This window comes from Orbicella faveolata, unplaced genomic scaffold (genome assembly GCF_042242905.1).
Source record: "Orbicella faveolata isolate gen_17 unplaced genomic scaffold, um_ofav_v1 contig_36, whole genome shotgun sequence".
NCBI lineage: Eukaryota > Metazoa > Cnidaria > Anthozoa > Scleractinia > Merulinidae > Orbicella > Orbicella faveolata.
In genome coordinates, this window is record NW_028301565.1 from 10,875,839 (window position 1) to 10,897,586 (window position 21,748).

At 37.9% G+C, this 21,748-nt stretch overlaps 2 protein-coding genes, 1 long non-coding RNA gene and 1 pseudogene across 5 annotated transcripts in view; 2 read left to right on the forward strand and 2 right to left on the reverse strand.

The window, feature by feature from the left end:
- LOC110066353 (uncharacterized) overlaps window positions 1-21,748 on the forward strand; it is a 31,923-nt gene that overhangs the window by 1,328 nt on the left and 8,847 nt on the right. Inside the window, exons 2-6 of one of the 2 annotated variants that reach the window (XM_089274628.1) lie at window positions 1,007-1,285; window positions 2,570-2,803; window positions 3,680-3,976; window positions 7,110-7,406; window positions 16,486-16,575. In XM_089274628.1, the coding sequence (XP_089130754.1) occupies window positions 1,007-1,285; window positions 2,570-2,803; window positions 3,680-3,976; window positions 7,110-7,406; window positions 16,486-16,508 (1,130 nt within the window). In that variant the 3' untranslated portion in view covers window positions 16,509-16,575. Of the gene's footprint in view, window positions 1-1,006; window positions 1,286-2,569; window positions 2,804-3,679; window positions 3,977-7,109; window positions 7,407-16,485; window positions 16,576-21,748 lie in introns of those variants that run through there. The other variant, XM_020773580.2, reaches the window with a different exon arrangement.
- LOC149102270 (uncharacterized) lies at window positions 3,439-8,854 on the reverse strand. The gene is made up of 2 exons (XR_016202315.1): window positions 8,724-8,854; window positions 3,439-3,927 (listed from the first exon to the last, which is right to left on the reverse strand). It is a non-coding gene; the product is annotated as an uncharacterized LOC149102270 (long non-coding RNA).
- LOC149102271 (uncharacterized) lies at window positions 8,933-16,206 on the reverse strand. The gene is made up of 2 exons (XM_089275245.1): window positions 14,705-16,206; window positions 8,933-8,994 (listed from the first exon to the last, which is right to left on the reverse strand). Exons 1-2 carry the CDS (start codon window positions 15,786-15,788, stop codon window positions 8,933-8,935), a joined length of 1,146 nt encoding a protein of 381 aa, XP_089131371.1. The 5' UTR covers window positions 15,789-16,206.
- Window positions 17,454-21,649, forward strand: LOC149102272 (uncharacterized; annotated as a pseudogene). The gene is made up of 5 exons (XR_016202314.1): window positions 17,454-17,567; window positions 17,868-18,023; window positions 18,423-18,557; window positions 19,154-19,299; window positions 19,779-21,649. The product of XR_016202314.1 is annotated as an uncharacterized LOC149102272 (transcript).

Consider the following 21,748-nt stretch of genomic DNA (forward strand, 5'->3'; position numbering starts at 1 on the left):
CAAACTAATGTATTTCATCCAATTATATTATATTTATAACTTTTAACTTAGACTAGCTTATCTTACCTATTTTACTTTTAGTTTTATAGTTAACGTGATGTCCTATAACGACTTAAAGATGAATAAGATGTAATTCACAATACTGTTTAACAATAATCGTCAAAGCGTTTTTAATCTAGTTATCTATTAAATATAACAAGATTTACTAAGCTGAACAGTAAAAGGGCAATCTACTTATCCTACAAGGCTTATGGACTTGTGTATTATAAAATCTACAGTTTTATAATCAACAATTAGATTATTTGCTCTTGATTTCTAAGAGGCGATAGTTGTGTTTGAACTCCATATTTATTCTTCGAGCACATGTTTCTACAACCCCTATAGGGGGGTACAACAGTTCGTGCAACGTCACATCCGGGTTACAAAACAATACAAAACGACTTATCTAGAATGTTCGGCTTGTCACGCAATGTCACATCCAATCTCTAGTACAAAACGGCTAGTCTAGAAAGTTCAGCTTTCAACAAGTTGATTTGGCCTTCGGCCTCATCAACTATCACCTCTTAGAAAGCGAGAGCGAATAATCTAATTGTTTTAGTAGAATTCTAACTGAAATAAACACAAATAACGGTTTCTAATTATCTTTCTACGCATTATTGAACTTTACACTTTAACAAAATCGCACGCATTGAATTTGTTGTTGTTTACGTGTGCGCACCCGTTTTTTCAATAATTTCAAGTTTTTAAAGTCACGAAACCCCTAATGTCCTTCTTTTAGTCTTCTCAGAAATTTAATTATCCATTTACATCTAAACTTTCTTCCAAGAAAAAAAAAAAACGATAAAAACTTTGCATTTTATGGATGGTCAATAGACATTGCACTCTAATGGCTGATAGTATACGAGTGGCTAATATAAGCCAATCAGATTGCAGCATTTGCATTAGTATATTAGTAGAATTCTACTAAAGTTGTATTAGAGTGAAGTTTCATTTAAAACTTTTGCAGGTGATGACCCATCAACCCATGTTGAGAGCAACACAAACAAAGCCCCAAGTCAAGAATGTTCTGGCAGTGATGGTCATGATATGCAGAGTGATGCAAACCAGAATGCTGAGAAACAATTTCCCTTTAACAACAATGGTCGGTTGAAGTTAAAAAGAGAACATGAAGGAGCTTCTGATGAGTCTTCAAGACACAGTATAACAACATCTGATGGTTCAGAAACTGGTTTGCAGTCAGGCATTGGAGATCCAGATTCAGGCTTGCAGGGATTTGAGATTAATCGTAAGTTTTTCAATTCACTTGACTACATCTTATCACATAGCTAGCAGTAGACTAAGTATGCAAGCATCTGTCTCTGCCTGCTGGATCTTAAGAGTTAGTTAGTTGCTTGAGGAATATTGTGGTTACCTAACTCTTTTCCCTAATACCCTCTCTAAGAAACAAAATAATTGGGGTCCTTTTTGTTTTGTTAGTCATTGAACTGGAATCATAACTGGTGAACAGTTTATCTGAATTTCTTGTTGTATAATTTGCATAACTGCACAGAACTAAATCTTGGTGCCGTTGTTTATATATCAGTCATCTATCATGTCTCAGATTGAGACTTGTTTTAATTGCTGGCTTTCACTGTTATGCCATCAAATACAAAAAAAATCCTAATCATTCATCAAATTAAGTCATGAATCCGGGACATGATGGATGACTGACATATAAACAATTGCACCAAGATTTAGTTCTGTGCGGTTTTTCATTCCTGCATTATGTGGATCGGTGTTTCACCCAAATATATAAAGCTTTGTATGGATACGCCAAATTGGTGCCCCTTGGAGGGGCACCAACATGGTGGCCAATAAGTAACAGAATTAAACATCTGTTATTAAGCTTTGCTACTGAAATAAAAAGTTATTACTCTGGAGTTCCAACATGTTGAAATATTGCTTCTTCTAGTCCAAGAACTGTCCAGAAAAACTTAGTGTTAACTCATCTTTGGTCATGCAATCTGAATGCGAAAACTTGGAAATTCAAACCAATTCAGCGCTACGCATCTTGTTGGCTATAACCATCATCTAATATCCAATGCACGCTCATGGAATAATATTGTCAATTGTCTAAAGGAAAACACTGGATAACCATTTATTTTGAACCTGGTTCCAGATACATGTATTGTATGGACATGGTCCCCTGAAATTACCATAATATCAAATTAGTTTTCATAAAGTTTTTAAATAAAATTTCCCAGCTGATTGCCCAGAATTCTTTTAATGCAAGTAATCAGATCTGTGAGTTTTATACAACCATATATTTCCCTTGTTGCTGGTTTTCTGTTGTTTTCATCACCTTTTTGCTTGACAGCATATTGATATCCTCAGGAGAAACGAGCTAGGAGTTTTTAATCTTTAGTTTAATTGTATTATAGAAATTATGCTCTTTTACCTGTCAACATCTCACTTCATGAATGCATATAATCAGAATTGTATACCACGCTTAATTTCCATAAATCCAAAGATGGTAACAAAACATCATGTTACTTAGCTTCATCTTCCATCATATCATACTTCCAACTAGAACAAATGCGTGGTAACAAACATCAACCACAGGAGTTGTCATTTCGCTCAATTGTGCCACAAACAATGGAAGGCACTGGTGTTGTTGAAGAGGAATTAAGACATCCATTGCAATGTCAGACAGAAGGAACATTAACTCATCCTGTCAGTGGAGTATCAAGAAGGTCTCATAGTACCATGACACCAAGGCCACAGAGAAGCCAAAGGGAGCTTTCAGAAATACCTCTGAAATCAGGTACTAAATCCTGAAATAAATCATTATGCAGTGTAACCTTCCCATTAGCCAACACCTGTGAAATAGGGATGAGTGTAGAAAATGTGGTAAAAAAAAATGGTATGCTAGTGTGTGGTTAGTTCCAAAACTAACAGTAACTTACAAGATGTGTAGCTATCATGGAGTTCTCTTATCAGTAAAGTTTAGACTTAGCACAAATATTGAATTAAAGAAAGCTATCAATTTGTGCAGTATGCTTGAGCAAGTTGACTTTTCAAGAGTAACCTGGGTTGCACTGGTTACCATTCACTTTAGAAATGAGTTCAAAGCACTTTTAACCACTTAAAATGCAATGGACAATTTTCTCCTGAGTTGTCCTTGTTTTAAATCCAGGGCAACCCTCAGTAATGTTCTTTTACACGTACTTGCACTGCAACAAAGCTCTGAAATGCACCAATCATTATCAGAAGTGCCAAAACCATGATGGTAATTTTAAACTAAGTTCAGATATTTGCAAATTTTTAGCTTCTACATTCCACATTGTAGAGTTTTTAATTACATGCAACAAGACTTTCACACGCATTCTCAATATATAAAGAACTCATAGGAATCTGACTTTTTTAGAATTTATAGATGATGAACAAGTCATTGAAATGTCATTTGAAATTATTATCACTGATTTTTATTCTTAATTGTTTGTTGAAAGCCTCCGTTATTACCATAGCTTCATATTACAAATTTGTAATTTAGGATTTAGATGTTCTTCTTCTTATATTGTATGAATTTTGTACTACAAAATGTATTGTATTATTGTTAATTTTGGTAAATTTGAAAGTATTGATCAATAACAATTAATTTCATTATCAATTTCAAATTACTATTCAACTGTCATTTCAGATACCGGGGTTGAAGATGTAATCTTGCACAAAGTCTATCTAATGGATGCAATTAGCCGTCATTTGGATATGTCTTGCAAAGGCATTCAAAACTGGAGCCATTTGGCCAGTCTTCATGATGTGTCTGTCTACCTGCGGTTGAAATGCCAAACAGGGGAACATCATTCCAGGTCTGAGAAAATGTTTGATCTGTTATCAGCGGAAGATCCTGACCTCCTCATTGGAACTCTGAAACAACACCTCAGAGATCTGAAAATAAATAATGTGGAGCATTACATAAAAGAACTCAATTTGAGAGGTAAATAGTGCTGCGTCATTTTAAACGATGTTGTTGTTGGATGTGTTACTTGAGCACTTAATCAAGCATTTATTTAAAGCCTTGAGCCCTGTGGTAGTTTCAAACTTTTGATCTATCTTTCAATATTGTTGGGTGAAAGTGTTCAGGAACCATTTGACTATCCTGCAGGAAGATTTTGTAGAGTGTTTTAAGGCATTGAGCATAATTTAATTGATTAAGTCAAACTTGTGCTACATCCTCTATCATTTCTTGCATGTTTTCACTGGTCATGATATTAATTGGATTGGAGGCTGCACATTGGTTCTAATTACACCACCAAGGAACGATGCTTGTCACCAGAAAGCTCAATTAAGAGATAGAAGCTATTTACAATAATGATACTGATGATTTGAGCATGATAACTGCTGCTGCAGTGAGTGAGCCTGAAGCAAACAAACGAGGCAGCAGATCTAATTTACAATATAGGAGAAATCAATCGCTTTTTGTGCAAAATGCGAGGAATTTGCAATAGGAATTGTGGTAATGTGCAAATGGAAGAATAGATCAATATTTTGATATATTAAAATTCAACCCAAAACAATAGACCTCAGTACGAGGCTCCAGGGAATAACTACAGAGTTTGTGGGGTTAATCACCCAGAGCCTCATACGGAGGTCTATTTTGTTGGGCTGAATTTCAATATATCAAAATCGGTCTATTAAAATGCGCTGTTTTCCATGTGCTCTCTTTGATTGATAAAACCATTCTCCTTCCCAGAGGCCACGCTCCTTTTGGTCAGCACCAAGAAGCGCAACCTCTGTGAAGCTTCAATTTTCTGAGCATATGCCGAGTAATCGTTTCATATTCTCAGCCAATCATATTTGTCAGACTTGACTCTGAGCATGCGCAGAGTGACAGAAAGTCTGTGAATCGCGGACTTCCAGTGTTGGACCTACCTAGAGGTCACGATTCTTGGTGCTGACCAAAAGGAGCACGGCCTCTGGGGATGAGAATGTGATAAAGCAAGGATGAAAGCTATTGGGAACAACAGGAGCATCAGTCCATAATATCCATCAAAATACTCATGTGGAGTAAGTTCTATGGAAAAAGTTTGCCACAACTCTTGATATTTTCAACAGATGTTTCGGCTAATGCTTAAGCCTTCATCAGTGGTATGAAAGCAAAGTTCGTTGTCATATACTATTTAAAGTGGCGTGAAGCTTGTGCACATAACCATGTAACTCATGCTCGCGTGATGCCTTTGTAGGACTCGTGTTGAGACTCATGTGGAGTGTAATACTAACAAAAGTAATTTCGAAAATTACAGAAATGAAGAAGTTAGTAAGTCAAAGGTGCCCACCATGATAGAGAACCAGGGATCCATATTTGCGGTCATCCATGACAACTAAAAAATCGTAGGGGTGACAAATCAATACAAAAACTTGTCCGCTGGATGAGTTGAGTTTGATTTTACCAGAAAAAAATGAACATTTCTTAAATTTTCTCATGAGTTCCCTGTATTCTGACCACTTGTCATCCATTTGGAACTTTTAGAAAACAGAAAAAGACTTGCAGCTTTCTTTTGCTATAAAATTGTCATTTTGGTCCACCATCTGGGATGATGTGGTATTCTCTCTGAATGAAATCATTGCAGGCTCAATTTTCATTTTGTCAACTGCTGATGCTCTGTACTGCATCTGCAGCTGCAAAAACACATTGCGTGATTGATCAGGATATGTCGTTTAGTAATGTTAACACTTCTGAAAAACAAGCCAAATACAAGCAGGAAGAGGGAAAGCATTCCTTTCAACCTTCATGGCAGTAGAAGAGGCCTTGGTTTTCTTTTCTACTTGGAGCTACTTGGATTTTCTGTGTCCGTCAACAGCCACAACTACAAAAAAAAAAGAAAAAAAAAACCACAACTACGGACATGAAGTGCTGGGAGACTGATCACTGAAAATAATAAAAAAGTAAGCTTTCCATTTACATGCTGTTTGGTTGCCATTCTTTCCTATTGAATGGGCAAGTAAAATTTTGCCAGGGTAAGTATGTAATCTGGCATACTTGCCTGGCAGACGGCTTGGAAAAAAGCCCAATATGGATCCCTGGAGAACCAAGTCAGTTTTCAAAATTTTATCGTTAGCTTACCATAAGTATTAAGGCTCTCAAATCCTGATGTGTAGAAGTAAACCAGTTGTAGTCAATTGTGAAAAAGGTTCAATGTTGTATTGTGCAATTGATGATGTTTATCTGTGTAAATTGCCAAAACAGCAAGCCAGGCACCTGTTTTTTAGTTTGAAGCAGAGTTTCCTCTCATTAAGTGTTATTCGCAATCTGTCGAAGTTAATATTATTAAAAAAATCACAGATTTTACTGGTACCGTTTATATTTTTCTTCTGCACAACTTTATTTAACATTTTGGAAATCACAAAGGGAAAAAAATCACAAAGGGAAAAGTACACTTCATTCCAATCCATCGCAAATATTATGGCTTGTTATTGTTATTAAAAATCTCAAAGTCATTCAGCTGTGACCTAAAACCTTCTGGAATGACTTCTATTTCTCATGAAATATTCGAATTTAGAAACCTTGCAACAATGCTATTTAATTTTTTAGAGAAGTTTCTGGAAACTCCAGGTGAACTTGTATAAAAGTGCGAGTTTCGTCTGTAAGGGAGCAGTGAAAATGTAATGGAGCTTAGTGCTGAGTGCTGTAATTTGAGAAGTTAAATAAACCAGTTTGTTACTGTTACTGACAATTCTGATTTCTGTAAGGGAACAACCCTGCTCTTCATTGACACTCCTTACATCCTCCTTCCTTAATCAGTAGCATTTTGTACCATTTAGGTAAACTAGTATTTAGTCAGTATTGAAAACAATGAAGTGCATATAGGAAAAACAAGGTGGTCAAATGAAGAAACTGGAAGTTTGCTTTAGAAACATTAGTAGTTTTTAAGAACTCACTGGAACCACAATCTGGACAGCATTTTTACAAATCATTTTGTACAATTGAATTGCTCTACAGGATTGTCAACTAAAAATGACATTGCCTTCACAAAAAATACACTGTCTAAATGCATGTACTTAAAGCTACAATTACATTATTTCAACTTGCAATTAAAAATATTTAAATTTAGCCTACTTCTCTTTGATAGATGACGAGAAGGTTGCAGACTTTTTAGAATCACCTGATCTCATCCCAGGCAGACTACTTATCATGTTAGATCTTCTACCAGAAGAAACCTGGAAAGATCTTGGAGATAAACTGGGTGTTAATCGTGAAAAACTCAAGCACATCAAGACTGATTGTGCAAATCAACAAGAAAATCCTGCAAGCCATGTAATCAACATCATTTACAGATCACAGCCGACAATGCCCGTTGCAAAGTTTGAGGAACACTTGACCAATATAGGACGGTCTGACGTGGCAAAAAAATTAGACAAAATATCAGGTATGTCAGGTGCAATTACCAGTAATCTAAAATTAAAATATGATTTGTTATAAAATAAGATAGCAAATTTGTCTGACATTTAAAAGCAAGTTTGAGTTATCAAGTGATCAGATAAACAACCAATCACATTGATATCATTGCCACCTGAATTTAATTAAGTTTCAATTTCATTATCATGCTAGTATATTTGTTATGAAGTAATATGTCAAACACGTAAAGCTGTGTTTGACCCCTTTTCCGAATACTGAGATGAGTGTCGAAAATACTCCACTATGTGTCATATTTTCATCTCTCTTCTCAGTGTTTGGACATATGTGGTCAAACACAGCGACTTTCGTAGACCCTATTCATAAATGGCTGCCAATATGAAATTATTTTGTATGCATTTAAATTAGCCTCACTAAACTCGTTTGACAGACAAAAACTTCTTTTGAATTATCTACTCAAAAACGAGGTTAGTCAGGCTAATTTTAATACTTACAAAAGAATTTATAATTGGCAGCAATTTATGAATAGGGTCTATGTTTGTTATATAATTTACATCTTAATCGAAACTAAAAGTGAGGGAAAAAACTGAGAGATAAAATTGTAAGATGCAAAGATGCTAAGCTAAAAATATTGCAATCCTGGAAATTCCCAATTTTAGCAAAAGTTTTTCAAAGGGAGAGCTTTGCCAATTCAACTTACAAAATGAATCAATTGTCCAAACATTTTCCCCCTAAAGCGCCAAAATTCGAACTGACTGAGTTCGAATGAACGGGGTCCCAGTGTAGAAAAAAATATATACTCTGAGCACTTTCCTTTGTACCCAGTAGATTCAGTCTGTATTCGGGAGACTCCTGGATAATCCAGGATAGTTGGCATAGATGTAAATAACCAAACATCACCAACCATTTTTATCAGCATAGTGACTGAATTTGTGTTTAGCTTGGTTACAGTGTAAGGGCAATAATTAAATGTTCTTTTTAAAGCGAGCCCCTTTGATTAACCACTCTCTCCCAGAGCAATTCGAACTAATTACATTAATGCGTGATGAAGTAGCATCATGCTTAAAATCATAAATTATCCCAACTGACACTTTGTTCTACTACATATGAAGATTTTCACATGTTTATTTTACTTTGCCTGGCCCAATACCCTATGTAATTGGGTTTTATATCATTTGTGTACATAAATTTTAAGGGTAAGTCTTATTTAGAAATAATGTGAGTGAGCAAGCCATGGTGATGATTGTTTTGAGAACTACTGTGTCGTTATCAAGTTCGAGATAGTAAACCAACTGAAAAAACGTGTTGCCATGAACATATTCAGCCTTACCGATCAAAATTCCAGTTGATAAGATGTTTTTGTTTGTCTGTGTGTTTTGTTTTCTGCTCTGATTTTCAAAGAGTAGAGTAATGACCACTACTTTCACGCCACTCATCCACCATTTTGTATCCATCCCAATGTGCATTGCATGGTATTTGCAATGCAGTCTGGGATAGTGGGGTGAATCAGCTGCAATGATTGGTTTTCATTTCAGGCAATCAGTTTGCTTGTTTGATTTCAATTGGCACCCCACTACAGAGAAGACGTGCTGATTTTGAATCTGATACAGAGAACAACATGTCATGTATAATCTTACTAGGCAAAATATACATGTGCCATATGTCACTGAGTACAAAGCATCTCTACTGTATACTTCCGAAAGTAGTGACCCCGCGAAAGTAACGTCAAAAAATGTGGCCCCCAATAGATCCCGAAAATAACAACCCCCAAAAGTAGCTAGCCCTCCAAAACAAGAGAGCCTACTCTGAAAACAGGGAGACCAAGGTTCAGTAGTATATCTATTTTCCCAATCAATAGTCAAGTGAAAGTTACTATACGATCAAGGCACTCTACAACAAGGGAAGGTATCGCTTATGCCACAAAGCGTTGAGAAAAGTCAATTTGTGCTTTGTCAGTTTACGTTGCGCCATTTTAACACAAAAACCGTAGGATTTTCATCAAGTAACAAGAACGTACTAACAGGAACTTTTTAAAATTTTAAAAATTGACAGCTCCTGATCTGCGGCGTCGACAAAACCTGGATCGGACCGGACCGGATCACGGATCGGATCACGGACCGGATCACGGATCGGATCACGGATCGGATCACGGATCGGATCACGGACCGGATCACGGATCGGATCAAGGAAAAAAATTCAAAATTTTGTTGAGCAAATTGCAGTAGAGTGACTACTGTGAGCAGAAAGTTTTATTTAATTCAGGTGTGATATTCCTTTATTCTTTTATAATATCAAGCCAACTGGGAGCTGGTCACAGATGAATTTTTTTCAGGCTGTTGGGTTTTGATTGCGATGATCAATCATGTCTTCATATCTTTCTCCGCAGTTCAGATAAATGATATTTCGTGTATTCACTTGCATCAAACTGTCATAAAACGAGTCAGCATGGTAATAATAGGACGAACGTATGAATAGAAACACAAAAACCAAAAACACTAAAAAATTAAACACCTGATGATTTCAAACAATTTCCGTTTTTGAGACAAGTCTATACTTTTACAAGATGTGAGTTTGGAATACGATATTTCGCACTGGAATAAAACGAAACAAACCATTTGTATTTCAAGGAAATATAGCTGTTTTACAAAAAATTCTAGGAATGACATCGATAGTGTGAACGATAACGCAACCCGAGAATAAACAACATTTTAGGAGTTACGTCACGAGTTTTAGAGTTATTTTTAGGGTCGTAAAGAGTTGCCTTTAGATAGAATAAAACCTTAAAATGATCGTGTTCTAGGATAGAAAACACTTAAGAGGCAAGAACAAATCAAAACGGAATGAGGATCGTCAAGGATGGCAAAGATTAACGGGGATTGCAAATGACGAACTTGAAAAACTAGGCTAGTTTTTTCAAGATGTGCAAATCGTGACGTAGCTCCTTCAAAACAAGTCATGTCCTTAAGCTTTCGTACGTAAGTTTTCTCATTTAACTGTAACGCCAACTGTAACGCTCACATCTGACACGAAAATGTAGCTGAGAATTAGCCACTGATAACAATTTCAAAAACGAGAATGGGAGGTTCACGCAAGCTTCGAGCCAACTAACGTTCAAATATAACTACATCTGCCTGTTCATTACAATTTAAATTCGTCGTAAATTAGGCGCTTATGTGGCTTTTTAAATGACCTCTTGTCATTCTCTGTAATTAACATGTCATTGCGTCAAATTCGGGATTCTTATTTTCATTTAACATATTTTAGTTTTCCACTTTTATTTTTTATTTATCATTATCTTATAAACGGTTTGATTTTAGTTTTTGATTTTTTTTTCTTTAAAACTTTTTTTTTTTCTGTGATCCGATCCGTGATCCGGTCCGTGATCCGATCCGTGATCCGATCCAGGTTTTGTCGACGCCGCCTGATCTGTATCATTTCAACAGGTGCATATTTAAGATGATTTCCAGTCTGTACTGCGCAGTCTCGGCACTCTAATGTTTGCGAGTCTCACTCGACGGAATGCGAATCAATGTTATTCGTTACCAGCCACTTACCTTATCTTTGAGGAATTTTAAATTATTTAACCAACAGTTTCTTTGATTTTTACAGCTATGAAATGGTTTCGTCTAGCGATCATATCAGAAAGAGCGTTTGGTAAGACAACAACGAACTGCGAACTGCGAACGACAGTGTACAGAAAACCGACGCATACCGACAGATTACTTGACGAATCATCCTACAACGCAACTTCACACAAAGTCACGACTATTAAGGTGGCTGAAAACGGTTTCCAGCACTTAGATTTTGATGGATCGTTATAACCACCCTTTATCAGTTGATGCTACAATCATGGTGTCAAAAAACTGCCCAATCATCGCTGAACACGTTGTTATCATTTTCGTGACGCAATGAGTTACCATAGCAACAGCATTACCTTCTAAAAACACCCTTAATTACAGCTTTAGGGGCTTATAACTCAAAAGCTGCACGGTGAAATTTTTTTATATGATCAAATTTTAATAAGCATGATAAGACGCAACTTTTGGCGAAGTTTGAAAAAATTCTGTACATAGGGTTCAGAGCTATCTTAAACTTTCAAACATTTTTGGTAGCTCTTAACCCTCTGTAGAGATTTTGTTAAAACTTTGCCAAAAGTTGCATTTTATCATGCTTATTGAAATTTGATAATATAAAAAAATTTCACCGTGCCATTGGTGAATTATAAGCCCTTAAAGCTGTAATTAAAGGTGTTTTTAGCAGGTCATACCGTTACTATGGTAACCTATTACATCACAAAAATGATAAAATCGTGTTCACCAATGATTGGGCAATTTTTTTGATACCATGATTGTAGCCTCAAGTGATAAAGAGTGGTTATAAGGACCCATCGAAATCTAAAAGCTGGAAACTGTTTTGAGCCACCTTAAGACTGACGAGACGAGCGCAACTAGTTTGTGACACACCGGACAGCTTACGTGACGAAAACAGATACCTTGAACGTGTTTTTCACAAAAACAACCCGGCAACGCTGACTTATTTAGACGAAACATTTACCCACCTACTGAAGCTGACGCAACGAACAGGAACCCAACACCTGTTACTACAGTGACTATAGCTTACATTAAGGGCACTTCCGAGACCATCTCACGGATCCTACAGCCCTACAACATCCGTGTAGCCCATAAACCTACAACTACGGTTCTACACTTGCTGACCAACGTTAAAGATAGGGACGAACCCAACAATAGACAGGGAGCAGTTTACAAGATCAAATGCTCCGACTGCCAGGCTTCCTACATTGTTGAGACTGGCAGACTGAACGCAAACGAGCCACGAGAAATGGTGATGCCAACAATCACTTTGCTGTACATCATCAACTGACAAACCACAGCATTGATTGGGACTCTGCTCAGTGCTTAACCGACTGTACAAACTATTTTCAACGACTGACTCTGGAAAGCTGGTACACTAACCTAGAACAAACGCCTCTTAACAGATGTAAACAACTACCGGCGCCTTACAAACGACTTATCCACGACGGAAACGAAACCGACAAACGGACTTCTAACAGACCGACTTAATTTGAATAACAAAAGACGGACCAAAAAACCGGCCAATTTGACTAACAATAGACGGATCGAAATCGATCAATGATTGATGACAAACTTTACACGAGTCTTTCAGCCAATACCAACATGGTTAAACTGACCAGTCAAGTCAACGGACCAGACTTATAACATCGACTGACAAACACTGTTCACTTGACTCTGAAGATGACTTCCGCGCTGGTTGTCGAAACGTCAGTCACCGGGTATTCCGGGTATTCCGGGTATTTCGAGTATCTCGGTTTCCGGGATGCCATGTTTTCCAAACTACCAGTTGCTGACTTTATTATGTAACGGGCTAATGGCTCTGTCAATTCCACTGTTTGGAAAAATACATTAAGAAGGATAGGTCACAATGCTCGCTTAAGAGATATCATGGGCCAATCTTGCCCCATTTATGCCTAACCATGCGCGTTGTTTGATCAGTTCACGTCACATTTTGCGGTAGCTGGAAGCAAAGGTTAAGCCAAAACAATTGATAGGTAGAAAGTATCGGGCACTTGGAACATTGTAATACATAATTTATGGAAAAGTCACACACAATTCTAAACGACATTGACTCAAAACGTTCCTGGAATCGTTGTTTCGAAGTCATAATTCGCATCTTCGAGTAACGGTTTTGTGCACTCTTTTAGCTAAATCTTTTCTTTCTGAACAGTTTTTTTCCCAATTTCTAACTTGAAGCGGATAGTTTGCACACCAAAATTATGCAATAAAAAATACAGGTCACCGTGCTCGCTGTCGAGTTTAGCTTGAGTTTAGCGCTCTTATGTGAGCGCTAACGACGCGAAAATCGAGCGCAGTAGCTAAGAGAAAGTAGATTTCTCAAAACTAAAGGTCAATTTTAATTCGTGCTATGTTTCCGGCCCCATCGGGTCGCAGCGTGATAAAGACAACTTCATAATACACCAGTGCTAATTGTTTCGTGTAAATAACTTTTTTCTCTAGCATATCTCGAAAGATAATACTGCTAGTAACAGCTACACGTTAGTGTAGATTTTACAGTACGAAAACGATTTAACCGTTGCGATACGAAAACATGCATCTGATAAAGACTGAACTTATAGGTCTGTCTTTCTTTATTTTGTCGGGAGGTTCTGAAAATTCTTCAGTTTATGATTAAACTCTGCGGCGGGTCTTGTGTCCTCTGTGAATATACTTACTAAGACACTATTTGAAGTAGATATAAGACAAAATAAATGTCAAAATTTTACTTATCATTCTGTAAGCTCGCCAAACAAGCAGAAACAACAAGAAACTATCGAAAACAGATCTGGGTTGTGATTAAGCATTGCTGGTTTTGAGAAACTCTCAAATTAACTCGATACAAGAAAAGAGAGTTTGACATAAAATAATATCGTCTTTAATATAAATATTAATTTAAATTTACTTAGCATGCGGCCAACGCCAACTTATATCTGCATGACAGTGACCAACTCGAAAGCTCATTGGCTACTTTGGTCGCTGTACACAATTAAATATTGTTTAACGAGGAATAAAACACAAATAGCGGTGATAAACATATTAAACTTACGCATTTTAATAACTTGACGTTTCGTATGCTACGCAACATACATTTTCAAAAGTGGAATAAAGACCGTTACAATTTTTGAAAACTATATATGAAATGTAAATAAGGGGTCTGGAAACGAGATTAAGAAACATCTGTTTCTTAACAGTAAAACAATAAAAGCCTAAGCTTATTAATAAAGTATCAGCTTCTCACTGCTGACGTTTACATTAAGAGCCGGCTTAAGTTCTTGGATGAGCAAAGTTTCTTTAATTTTACAATGATAATCTGTTTTACCAGAAGCTAGAATATCAAAATGATCCCACTTGATGTTGTGACCTGTGGCTTTTATATGGTCGGCAATGGCTGATGTGGGGTCATTCTTAGTGAGAGCCTTGAAATGTTCCGTTTTCCTATCATGAAGCCGTCGTTTTGTTTTGCCTATGTAAAAGTCACTGCAGTCCCAGCAAACAGCTTTATAAATGACCTTAGATTTCTGTGAACGATTTAGACGGTCCTTGTATTGAAAGGAAGATTTGATTCGGCGAGTGCTTTGAAAAATTATCTTAAGATTGACAAATGAACAGAAATTGTATACACATGATTTCAGACGCTTAGAGACTTGGTCACTTTGTACACCTAAGTAAGGTAATAAGATGATAATATCTTTCTTCGGAACTGTAGGGACGGGGCTACTTGGCTTGTTTCTGTTTCTGTTTAGGACGTCGTTAATGTTGTAAGTGATAACACCTAGTGGGTAGCCATTTTGAAGCAGGAGTTTGCGAAGGTCATCAAGGGCAGATTTAAGCAGGAAAGCGGAGGAGCAAATTCGGTAACAGCGATAAGTAAGTGTACGAATGAGATTTATTTTGTACTTGCGTGGAGTGAAGGAATCCCATTTAGTATAAAGGTCACTAAACGTCTTTTTCCGGTAGATGGATGTGGCAAAAGTGTTGTTTGGGCAGCATTTGATGAGGATGTCTAAAAAAGGAATTTCATTGTCTTGTTCAAAATCAATAGTAAATTTGATACTCTCGTGACGACTGTTTAAGTATCGCAGGAACTCATTAGCAGTGTCTTTGCTGTCAAACATGGTGAAAGTGTCATCAACGTACCTATACCAGAGTGACGGACGAATTTGACCTTTCGTGACCCATCTTTCTTCAAAGTGACACATGAAAATGTTCGCCAAAACTGGGCCTAACGGTGAACCCATGGCTACTCCATCTATTTGGTCGTAGTATTGGTCATCGAAGAGAAAATGGCTTTTCTTAGTGGCAAATTCTAATAATTTATGCAGAGCATCACGAGGTAATGTCGGAGGATCGGGTAGAGAATACAGTTTTTCAAGACAAATCTGTATTGTTTCATCAAGTGGCACATTTGTAAATAGTGAGCAGACATCAAAGGAGCACATTATTCCATTGTCATGTTTGTGTTTTTTTGCCCAGTCTGTAAAGCTAAAAGAGTCCTTAACAGTGTGTTGGTTTGTCGAAATCGGCTGAAGTATACCAACAAGGTAAGAAGCAAGGTTGTAGTTGTAGGTGTTAACAGATGAAACTATAGGGCGGAACGGGCAACCGGTTTTATGAACCTTTGGAAGACCGTACAGCACACCAGGAGACGATCCACTGGGTAAAATCTTGTGGAATGTTGCTTCATCAATAATTTTATCATTTCTAAGCTTGCGAAGATATGTGGACAGACTTTCTTCTCTAGATTTAGTTGGATTGTGCGTTAATGGTTTGAATTTGGTGCCATCAGAAATTAACTGTGTCATTTTGTTGAGATAAACAGATCTGCTAACAATGACAACGCCATTTCCTTTGTCCGTTGATAAATATGATGTCAAATGCTCTTTTGAGTTACTCTATCGTGATCTTGTTAAACTGGAACTTCCATTGAGCAACGATAACCAAGATCGACTCAGAAGTGAGTTGTACTAATATGCGAGCCAGCGAGCCATGCGAGTCATGCGAGTCATGCGAGCCAGGGTGCGAGTCATGCGAGCCATGCGAGCCAGGGTGCGAGTCATGCGAGTCATGAAAAATGAAAAATGAAAAATAAAAAGAATGAATAAAATGAAAAAAATTAGCATGTATATGAGATATATCATACCGTACTACTTATTCGTGAGTCCATCCGCCATTTGGAATGTTTTCCAACCCAGTTTCTCTCGGACAGAAGTGTATATTAAACCCCATTCCTTTACCGCGTTCTTCCTTGTCACATTACAGAGAACCGAAGAGGTGCATTTCTTCAATCCTGTCGGAATCAATTATTAGGAGAGGTAGAAAGTGTTTTTTGTGACATTTACCCCTAAAATCATTCAAGTGAGGTAATTGAGATTCAGATACAAAGCATTTTTTTAACGTATTAGTTGCATTTCCTGAACATTTTCAGCACAGTCTTAGACAAGGTTAACATTGCGAAATGTAAAAGTATTTTTTTGTCAACTGTAAATGTTACTTTTTGAGGTTTGTTAGAAAATGGAAATTGAAATGGAACTTCAGCAGAGGATAGAAGAAGAAGGTTTTGAAATTGCTTTTAATCCTCCCGGTGATGGAAGCTGTTTCTATCGGGCTGCAGCGTTTCAACTGGGATTTAAGTCAGAGATCTTGCACAACCTCATTTTTGATTATCTGGAAAGCCATCAGTTTGACGTAAGTTATTTTACCATTGTGTAAGTGATTGCGTGACAGACAACAGATGATGACATTAATGACATCTGGTCAAGAGAATTAAAAACAAACGGAGTGAAATGAAATATTTTTCTGGTAATTAGTTTTTACATCATTGTTTTCTTGTTAACCTCCATTCCTTAATTGAGCCCTAGTCCCAGTCTTTCTTCTCATTATACACTGGAGCTCATTTTTTTCCTCTATGATTATCTATATTTATTATTTTAAGCCTAAGTTTCCTTGCCTCCTGGTTCAGAGGTTCAATTCATAGGTGCTGCGTGTACATTGTCACGATGTTCGTGACAAAGCATCTGAAAAGCAACGTTTTAGGTATCACACTTTTCTTACTGTGCACGCTGAAAGGCTATAAGGCAGACATTTTTTAGGAGAAATGAATAGTTTATAGTTTAGACAACGACCTGAAAAGTCTCTTGCACGAAGTTTTGTGACATTTTGTTTTGCTTTTTTTCTTCTAATAGAACCAGGGAAATGACCGCTTGGCTTTCTTGTGTGAAGTCGATACGGGTGGTAAAAAGGTGCCTGCTGTATGGTCAGAAGCATTGAAGATCCTGCAAAAGAATTATGCTAATTCTTTAGTAATTAGCGCCTTTGCAGACGTGATGCACTACAAAATTATGATTATTACAGTGCACGGGGTAAATTGTTGTCATCTAATGTTTCACAATGTTTGTTTCCGTTGTTTTCAGACGAAATTTTAATTTTTTTAACTAAGGAGTAATAAGTTGTTTTGTTTACACTTTATCTTACAGGATGACAATTTCGTTAAAGTTGTGGAGCCTCAGCTGGGTCCCTCAGTCGGCACTCTTTACTTCGGACACAGTGGTAATCACTACGTCGCATTGAAGTCCAAGCAAAGGGTACAGTTGGTTACTTTCATGTACTATACATAATGTAAACAGATGTGCCTGGGTTCATTTCGGAACTTGGGTACATGTTCAGATTTGACCTGTAATATACAATTTCTGACAGACAATTAACCAATCAATTAGGCTAACATTGAAATTTCTTTCAGCACACCGTTTTCACTCATAAAGATCTGTTGAAATTTCAGACAGAGTTTTTGATGTGATAGTTGGTCACTGGGTTATGTTCAGGACTTTTTTTATCGTAAACATTCGGTTTTGCTGAGTTACTCAATCTTTTCACGTTTGTTTCAGGCGTCAAGCTATGCAACGGCGGTGAAATCTTCCTGGGGAAATTCTGAGCAACGTACTTGTAGTTTTTCCCCTAAAATCAAACGGGAAAAAAGTGCTCAAGAAACTAAAAAGTCGTCCAGTAAAACTTTCAAAGCCCAAAGGACAACGACAACAAAGGTACAATTTTAAGGGTAACTGCTAATTCTAACCACGTAATCTTCTTGGTTCTGCCTTTCTTTTGGAGGGGGAGGGTGGTGGGTTGGGGCTTATTCTCGGAGGAAGTGGGAAGAGGTGAGAGATCAAATGAACGGCATTAGCGGTATATACACTGAAAAACTCATTCTGTTGTGTCTAATTTCAGAAAAAAACTGCAGTTCAATGATTTGTTGTTACTCGTGATATGCGACTTAATATTTTTGTATGAACACTCCTCATCCAAAGGTTACTTCGTATAAACAACAAAAATCAAATTATACCTGTGCTATAATATGACATACCACTCGAGATCACTCTATGACCAGAAGATACAGAACTGCAACGCTTTACCTATACAGGCCTTGCCTTTTTTGGATTTAGAAATGCAAGCTGGAAATTACCACGACAGTTACGGATACCAGTGATCAGAGTGTGGTTGAAATAAGCTCCGACGATGGCATGGAGGTCGAATCACCCCTTAAGCAACCCACAAGGAAGAGACAGCGTATTTCATCTGTAAGTGATTGTATACTGACTGAACGCAGAACAAAATTACTGTCCCAATGTTCCTCCTCCATGATTCCTTTCGCGACGCAGTACCTCTTATCGGCTTTTAAAGTAAGACCCAAGTGATCAATAATTTACGTTGTGCCCTCTCACTCAGATGCTCTTAGCAGACTCCAGCGCGCCGAAGGCGCGCTAGTGGAGGCTCGTTACTTTAGAAAATTCGGTAACCCATCGATATAAAAAATTTTGGTTGTGACGTGACTGTCCGTACGTCCGTTCGTCCGTTCGTACGCCCAACCCCATACCTTGAAGAATAAGAGAGTAGCACCATTACCATAGACACCTCTTTGATATTGGACGTCCATGTTATGAGTAATTGACAGCTGACCAGTAGTTTCTTATCCAAGGAAAAAATCCTCTTTTTCCCTTACGTTTAAATATGTCCATAAGTAGCTCCGCAAGTAATTGTAACTTGAAGCCGAGAAGATTCCGACTTTTTTAAACACACAAAAATACAGAGTGATATGTTCTGTTAGGCTCCATTACCAGCCACTGTTCGAGAGAGTAGCAGAAGTCGAGCTAAACGTTGTTTTTGATTATAACAGGATGACAGCATTGAAGAATTAATAGCCAGCGTAAGTGGACTTAGTTCCAATGACAACACGCCTCAAAAGCCACGTCTACCACCAGTTAAAAGACCTAAAGAGCAAGCCCACGGGTCACCCGCAAAGCAAAAGCTATTTGACGAAGAGTACGTTATCATTCTTTTCTTGATGTAATAGAGAGTTTGCTGCATGCTCTGTTCTTATGGTTTAGGGTAACGGTGTTCTGTTTTGATAAAAAGATGCACAGATTGACATCGTCTCGCACCAAAGAAAAACACTAGCTTTAGGTTCTTCATTAGTTATTGTAACGACTCAAGGACTTGAGGGTACTATTTAACTAAGCTGATTTTTTTTTGCTGACGAACAAACAATACAAAAAACGAATTAGTTCAAGACGTCAGGTGACTGAAACCAGAGAAATGCCCTCGAGACCATTACAAAAGTGCGCATGAAAATAAACGTTGTGATTTTGTTCTTGGGGAGGGGTAGAGTAAATAGCTGCATATGTGTTAGTGGGGGTAATTATGATAAAATATGAAAATAGTCGTGGTAGTTTATCAAAAATCCATGCTTCTTATAGAATTTTCATCCTGAAGTGTTAATGACCTTTTGTATTTATTGGTAGAAATAGCGACGAGAATATGGACATCAGCGTTTTAAGAAAGGGACGTAGACTGTATGCCAACCAAGACGAAATTGACAAACTCAAACCAGTTCAGGTGAAGAAGGTTCCTCCGGCTCCTCAAGGTTCTGCAAAGTATGAAGTGGAATACAATGACGCGGAGCCTTTGTCGGTGGTTGTAGACAACTGGAAGTGGGGTAGAGCACAACCATGCAAAAGAGCGGGGTTTTGTAAGGGCGGGCGAAGGACGCTTCAATTGTGTCTCGGTTCCTTAGAATGCGCAAACAAGAAGTGCGCATATTTAAAAATTCAAAAGTCTCCAAACAAAGTCGATTTTAATCGATCTAAGCGTTGCGTGCACTGTCACTGTGGAGCCATTAAAAAGCATTGCTCAGCAAGAAAATATATTGAAAACGACCGGTGCCACAAAAAAATGACAGTAATCTATTTACAGGAACACAATTGCTCTCCAAAGCAGGAAGAAGATAAGCCGTCTAAGGAGGAACTGGAAAACATTCTCCGAATAAAACCTACAAAATCAGCAGGTCAACTACAGTTGGACGTTGTACGTGAGGCCTTACTTAGTGGTAAAGAAGGAGACGAGGTGAATGAGATAGCTTTAAAATACAGCAACAAAAAACATCTTCAGTATATACAGAGTACCATCAACAAAAAAAAAGAGACCTGGAGGATCGGAAATAGAAGCTGTTCGATTGCTTAAGGACGATTTTACTGCTAGAAATTTAGATGAAAATTTAATTGTGTGTGTTGGCGACGATTATGTCATTCTTTCGTCTGAGCAGAAGGTGCGATTAGGTGCAGTCATTAGTCTTGGCATTGTTGACGAACCAGTAAGCCTCGATGGCTGCGAAAGCCGCGCAAAAAATTACACAGAAATTGAGATGACCACATACGATCCCATCTTGAGACGCAATGTCAAATTAGTCAGCATGTTTGCAACCAAACCCGGTGAAAATTCAGATAACGTGAAAAAAATGGTGCAGTCTTTTGATGCGGCCGTTAACAAAGTTCTCCCAACAGTGGCTGGCGAATATGACAGAAATGCTGAAGAGGTCTTAGGACGGGGATTGGATCCCAAATCATACGTCGGTGATGAAGGTGGTGCTCTGTGGCGAGGTCTTTGCACGGCAAAGGGGGAAGACGTCAAAAACAAGACCATATCAGACTTCTTCCATTTCAAACAAGACATCAACCGTAATTCCGTTTATTTTAGCGACCAAAAAAGTAAAGATCAGTTCAAATCAATAATGATGGATGCGTACAATTCCCCTACCTCTTTGCAGGCAGTAGATGCGGAAAAAAGACTTGAAAAACTGATCGAAAAAAAAGCAACAAACGTCAAAAAAATGAAGTCTTTTAAGGCATGGTAGTGGCGAAGAAAAGCACGCTGGCAGAAATGGTGCCGCACGCAGTCGTCCAGCGAAGCATCCTCTGCGGAGGTGGCAAATGCCAAGTCTTTGCATGCCTCCGGATATAGGAAAAGTCTGCTGGACGTGGTAACCGCGGAATGCGCAAGCGCTGTTTTGGAGGCTGCAGAAAAAAAGAGACAATCCCTTGGCCTAAAAACAGTAGGTCGTGGCCCTTCCGCGGCAGACCGCTCTGAGAAACAATCCGTTAGTATGGCTAGAGCAAGGGAAGCGTCGGCCGACGCAATTCAACAAATCGTGGAGAAGGCAGAGGATATGATCGATGGTGACTTTGAATTAGAAGCTGACGAAATCGCAAATGCACAGCATCAGTTTAAAATTAACACGAAAGACACTCACAGGGCTGACAGAAAAAATCAAACAAAACAGAAGAATAAACAAGTTAACAAAAGAAACGATGGACACGTGACCAAAAAACAAAAGAAATTATTCCACGACAAGGTTGAAGGAGTTCATATGGATCTACTTCATTGTCATTCCTCCATGATCAGCTTCACTTTTAAAGTGCTTGATACAATGGGGTAT